At 38.4% G+C, this 6333-nt stretch overlaps 1 protein-coding gene across 1 annotated transcript; it reads left to right on the forward strand.

Annotated features, from left to right (window-relative positions):
• The first annotated feature begins 2946 nt into the window (after positions 1–2946).
• LOC100784264 (polygalacturonase-1 non-catalytic subunit beta) lies at positions 2947–5499 on the forward strand. The gene is made up of 2 exons (XM_003528105.5): positions 2947–3335; positions 3481–5499. Exons 1-2 carry the CDS (start codon positions 3285–3287, stop codon positions 5317–5319), a joined length of 1890 nt encoding a protein of 629 aa, XP_003528153.1. The 5' UTR covers positions 2947–3284; the 3' UTR covers positions 5320–5499.
• The last annotated feature ends 834 nt before the right edge of the window (positions 5500–6333 follow it).

Below are 6333 nucleotides of genomic sequence, written 5' to 3' on the forward strand. Positions count from 1 at the left end.
TGATTTGGTGTGATCAAGTATAGAGTTTAAGACTTATATTGATCAGTAATTGAATTACTACTCGAAATACTGCATAATTCCACTGCAGCATATCTGTACTCAAGTTTGATATCAAACTCATTAATGACTTTTCCAAAGCCCAAATTCCAACATATTTTTAGCAATTATTTAGTATCCTCATATATTTTGGGAGGGTTTGCCTTATTAGTTTCAAAGGTTGTTTGAAGGCCATGCCTTTTTAAAACAATTGTTATTTATTTATCAATTATTTTCTATATTCTCCATGTGAATTTGAAGCTATTAACAATGAAATTTGAAATTTCGAATGCAATAGGCTTGAGACCTAATCCATGGAGGAAGGCAATAATAGTTAATATGTGAGACCTTCTATCGAGATTAGGATTTTAATCCTTTAACCCTCTATAAGACCGAGAAACAATTAAAATAAAAAGTTTCTTGATATAATAAAATGAGAGAAATAGATGATAAGTTTGTTGTGTTTAAAACTATGAAGTGTATTTATTTCAAATCATACAAATTTATTTTCGGTTAGAGAACTATGTACCTTCTCAATTTCAAATTGAACTATATACATCTTCGAATTGTGGTGTTAAACGGACTCATCACTCATCCCTAAATATTAGACTCATTTCTTTAATGTCTCTTGAAACTTTGGCTTATTAGCTCGAGTTTAAATCCCCTCAGATCTTAAAACACAAATAGAACAAACACCCTTGAATGTTCGGGTCATGGATGATCTTCAAGTTCTCCTGTGAAGGATTTTTTATGACGGAAACAAGTATAATTTTTTTTGTATATTTACATAGATATTAAACTCATAATTTAATATTATTTTTTTACAATAACTTTTTGACCTAACGTGTGCACAAAATTTAATTACCCAGAGTCCAATACCTCCCTTGACCGAAACATCTATCTCAAGTCTGGATGGCATTGAAGCATGTGCGATCCGATATGTCAGATATATATAACTGCAATGCACGCAATACTATGGGCTATTCCTATTTAATTTGGGGTAAGTACGTTTTATCATTATTAATTTAATTTCATACTGCTTAAATTTTATTTAAAATATAGTGCAAATTGCAGGAAGATAATATACTTTATAATAGTTTTTCTTAATTTGTTTTAATAAATCGTGAGCATATGTAACGGGTGAATTGTGGTTACAGATGACTTACATTAACTACAACTAGAGCTCCAAGAAATAAAAGCACCCTGGTAGTCTCACTAAGAAATCTAGCTTTGGGTGTTCTTAACCTAATTAAAATGACCAAATGATTAGTCTTAACACAATGAAACTGAAGATCAGCAACACCAAGAAGCTAAGAAACACGTCTAAATATTGTTTAGGTCTTGTTAGTAAGTGTCTTTAAGATATTAATCAAAGAATTAATGAAAAAAATATTTATTGTAAAACTCGAGTTAAATTATAAAAATAAATTAAAATAACATAATTCTATACATTTCAATAATTGCTTTCCTTTTAATTTTTTGACATAAACTCTAAGTGTCATATTGTGCCTTGTGTTGCCTTACCACGACTCCAAGTGCCATCAACACCCATTGGGTGGCATTTGAGCAGCACTACTATCAATACGCAAGGTAGTAATTTAAAAATAGGAATAAGCATTTAATTTCATTCATTGAGTTAGGTTTGTCTCAAAATATTTTCTGATAAGTTTTAACTGTACTAGAGCTAACAACCTACTCTGCCTTGAGTATCCAATGGTTTCAGGATAGGAACACATAACCTGTCAGACCCAATTAATATGCTAAGAAGGACTGAGACACCAACAGCTAACACAAGGGGAAAGATGCTCCTTATAGCCTAGAAATAATTTGAATACCCCAGCATTTAATTTATCTTACCTAATCCAGTTAGTTACATTAAGAAAAAAGTCCATAGAAGGAACTTCATGTCAATATCAATATAGTATGAGACACAATTTCTACCTCGCCAACTAAATTATATATACCTCTAACCTTAACTGATTAAAGAATCAAAGTATCAAGGTCTTCATGTTATCTCCCTCTACACATTTGACTAGGATCTCACATAACAGAACAAACAAGCCAACAAACCCACAAACACACGGACTTAGAAAACCTTTAATAAGTATGCACAGTGTACCGCCGAAGCTTGAACTTGAAGGAAACACTAGCTAAGCATGTCCCAACTCATCACATTGTTAATTGTGTGCTTAATACAAATTATTTTGTAGAAATAAGTATTTCTTTTATTAATTTTTCACAAGATTTTTTTAAAAAATAATCATTCATGCGCCGACTCATTCTCTGTGGTCAGCACAACTTTAGGATAAACGGTAGTACTTGTCCACATTCACAGTTTTTATAAAAGTAATAAACTCATCAAATTATCAATGATAAGATAAAAACGTAGTTAGAAAAAAGGAAGGCCCCACTACTTGGTTAATGGATAGCTAAAGTCAAAAAGGAAGCATCTACTATCTACACTCTACAGAACCCGAGTTCAGAGTTCAACGTACAATCTCCAATTAGAATTGCCTAGTTTATCTTCTTTAACCATACCTAATCAATTAAATAATGTTCAAAACTCTGATCCAATTCTCATCATCCACTTGATCATTATTATCATTATAATAATAATAATAATAATATAAACTCTATGCGGTTCTTCACTCTGTTTGAACCATTTGCGGTCCACTAACTATCCGAACCTATCTAATAAAACCTTCACCACCTGCATTTATAACGAGGCCACGCACGATCGACCTTGCCATATTCATCTGTCTGAGGAGTGTAATAGCAGAAAAGACAAGCAAATATATATATAAAAAAAAAACTCTTGAAAAGCTGTATTTCATATAAATATAGTAAAAGTATAAACATACCCATACATATCTTCAGAGGCTGCCATAAAACAAAAGCAAGTATGCAATGAGAGTGTAATTCATTAGATAACATAAGTTGAATTTATAGGAAAAAATATGATTTTAATTCTTACAAAATATATTGTTAGGGATGAGTAAAAAGCGTATGAATATCTCTAAATCAATTGATTACTGTTATTGTTAATAATAAAAGTAGAAAAGAAAAGAATGGTACCTAGTCTTTGATACCATGTTCGGGCAGAGAAAAGCAAACTATGTCTGGGGAGACCACAAATTTATTGTCCCCTGGCCCCAAGTGATCAATGGTCTCTCTATATTTTTCCTTCTTCTATATCACTGTCTAGTTTCTCCCCACTCCCCACACAACACGCTCACAACTTCTTCAGAATGAGCATTCACTACTTCTTCTGCTTCTTCTTGTCGCTCTCATCTTTCCATGTAAGAACCAAACACAACCCACACAATTTCACCTCTATAAATTAATTGCAAACTACTCATATTAATAATAATAATCTTTATTACCACATTGCATTGCTTGTTTAAGTTGTTTCTTTCATTCTGATGTTTTGTTCTATAAATGCAGGTTTCTCTAGCAATTAAGGGAAGAATATTGCCTCAGCCTCAAACAACACATGAACTCATAAACCCATTCAGCCCCAAAGCCTCACTCATTCGTTATTGGAACACTCGCGTTTCGAATAACAATCAAATCCCTCATTTTCTTCTCTCAAAAGCTTCACCTCTCACTCCACAAAACTACGCCGTTCTCAACAAACTCCTAACCAACCAAAAACCTAGACCTAATGAAAACCTTCACCACTCTCTCTGCTCCTCACCGAACTTACTCTGTTCCTTCGACGACACACCAAACGCTCAAACACGTAAAAATGACGACGCTAACTTTGCCCTTTACAACAACAAACGCTTCGCCAACTACGGATCGTCCCGAGTCGGCGGAGTCGACTCGTTCAAGAACTACTCCAACGGCCTAAACGCCAACAACGACGCGTTCCGGCGGTACAGCGCCGCCTCGACGCGCCGCGGCGAACAGTTCAATAACTACGCCGACAACGGCAACGTCGCCAACACGAACTTCTCAAGCTACGGCTCCGCCGCGAATCAAACCTCCGGCGAGTTCAGCAACTACGACAAAACGGTGAACGTTCCGAATCTCGGATTCACCACCTACGACTCCGGCGCAAGCAATCACAAACTCTCGTTCTCGAGCTACGGAAATGAGACTAACTCTGGATCGCAAAGTTTCACAAGCTACGGTAAACGCGTTCGCGGCGGAACGAGCGAGTTCGCGAGCTACGCCGACGACGCGAACATTCTTCAGTCGGAGTTCAACAGCTACGGCGACCTGAGCACCGGAGCGAGCAACGACTCCTTCAAGTTCTACAGCTTCAACGGCAACAATCCGCGGCACGTTTTCAAAAGCTACGCCGCCGGATCGGCTTCCGGAGTTGACAATTTCATCAGTTACCGGAACCGCGCCAACGTCGGCGACGACTCGTTCCAGAGCTACGCCGCGAGGTCGAAGTCCGGTGCCGCCACGTTCGCGAACTACGGCATGTCGTTTAACGTCGGAAACGACAGTTTCACTGAGTACGGAAAGGGAGCAACGGGGAAAACCTCTTTCGGTTTTAAATCATACGGGTTAGGCCGTGGGTTTAAAGTTTACAACAAAGACGGCGCGTCGTTTTCTGAGTATCGAAATTTCAGCGCAGCCAGTGGCAAAGTTGTAAATAAGAGGGTGGAGCCGGGTAAGTTTTTTAGAGAATCTACGGTAAGAGAAGGAAACGTGATTCCAATGCCTGATATTAAAGATAAAATGCCTGCAAGGTCGTTTTTACCCCTCGCGATCGCGTCGAAATTACCGTTCTCGTCGTCGAGAATCGACGAAATGAGGGAAATATTCCACGCGCGGGAGGGGTCTTCCACAGAGCGCGTGATGGTGAACGCGTTAAAAGAGTGCGAGAGGGAACCAAGCAAAGACGAGACGAAACGGTGCGTATCGTCCGGGGAAGAAATGATAGGGTTCGCGGTTTCGGTTTTGGGTCCCAATGTGGCGGTTCGGAGCACCGAGAACGTGAACGGGTCAGGGTCGAGTGTGATGATTGGGAAGGTCTACGCAATCGACGGTGGAAAAGTGACCAAGTCAGTGTCGTGTCATCAGAGTTTGTACCCTTACTTACTGTACTATTGCCACAGTGTACCCAAAGTGAGAGTATACGAAGCTGAAATTCTTGACGTGGACACCAAGGAGATGATCAATCATGGGGTTGCCATCTGTCACCTTGACACGTCAGCTTGGGGCCCGCAACATGGGGCCTTCTTGGCTTTGGGGTTTGGCCCTGGGAAAATTGAAGTGTGCCATTGGATTTTCGAGAACGACATGACTTGGACCACTGCCAATTGAGGAGAGAATGAGAATTTCTACTTTGGTTTTTCTTCAGTTAGTTACTACTTACTACTATATCATAATCAAAATTCAAAATAGCTGGATAATTTTAATATTGTCATATTTTGGAATTCTATTTATAATTCAGCTTGTGTCGTTTTGTAGAGGTTTGGAAGAATTTGGATTATTCGGTTGTCATGACCCATGACTTACTTTTTACTATTTATTGTGTCTGTCTTTGAGAAATTTAAATGCTTGTGTGATTGTTAATTTTAGTCAATTTTTTAATTTTGAATATATGAAAAGAAGAGAAGGCTGAAGGTGCATTCAGGTGACAGAGTGGGGAGGACAAGGGAATATGTTACACGAATTTAAGAAAATATTTGCTTGCCCAATCGAGCCATTGGGGGATGACACATTTGAGAAGCATATTCTGGGTTCTGGTGTAGTGATGGGATGTAGGCATGGCTTTGTTTTTGATTGATTGTTATGCACAGTTGCACTTGCACTTGCACAATATGTCTTGGCTAGGGAACCAAATAAGTGCCTTTATGCTAGTTCCTTCAATATGACTCATTTTGAGGTGTAAGTGAAATTCACTGTAGCTAGGGTGAACGTGAAGAAGAGCAGAAGGAGGAATATGGTGGATAAATTGAAGTGCGCATGTTGAGAGGTGGAGTGATTGTGCGGTCTAAAGTGAGAGCAAAAAACAGCATGCAAAACATTGCAGCTTTAAGTGCAAGCAAAGAAAAGAAATAAGGACCATGATCAAAGGTTCAAATGCAAGATCACAAAGCATAGTGATAGCGTAGCTTATGATAGGTTAGTAGTGGGTGGTGCATGACATAGGCAGGGGACAATATCAGACAATGAGGACCCACCATCATCACTTCTTGCATTGCCCTTTAACCTTTTAATTTTACACTTCTGGAATGGTCTTGTATCATACGAGAGAAAGTGAGAAACCATGTCACGGCTTGATCATCTGCTTCAATTAGCTTCAATTCCTTTTTCTCTTTAGTTCTGTGCTTG

This window comes from Glycine max, chromosome 6 (genome assembly GCF_000004515.6).
Source record: "Glycine max cultivar Williams 82 chromosome 6, Glycine_max_v4.0, whole genome shotgun sequence".
In the NCBI taxonomy this organism is placed as follows: Eukaryota; Viridiplantae; Streptophyta; class Magnoliopsida; order Fabales; family Fabaceae; genus Glycine; species Glycine max.

Coding starts and splice junctions, on each gene's coding strand:
- LOC100784264 (XM_003528105.5), top strand. CDS start 3,285: ATGAGCATTCACTACTTCTTCTGCTTCTTCTTGTCGCTCTCATCTTTC. Junction 3,336..3,480: donor TGTCGCTCTCATCTTTCCAT/GTAAGAACCAAA, acceptor CTATAAATGCAG/GTTTCTCTAGCAATTAAGGG.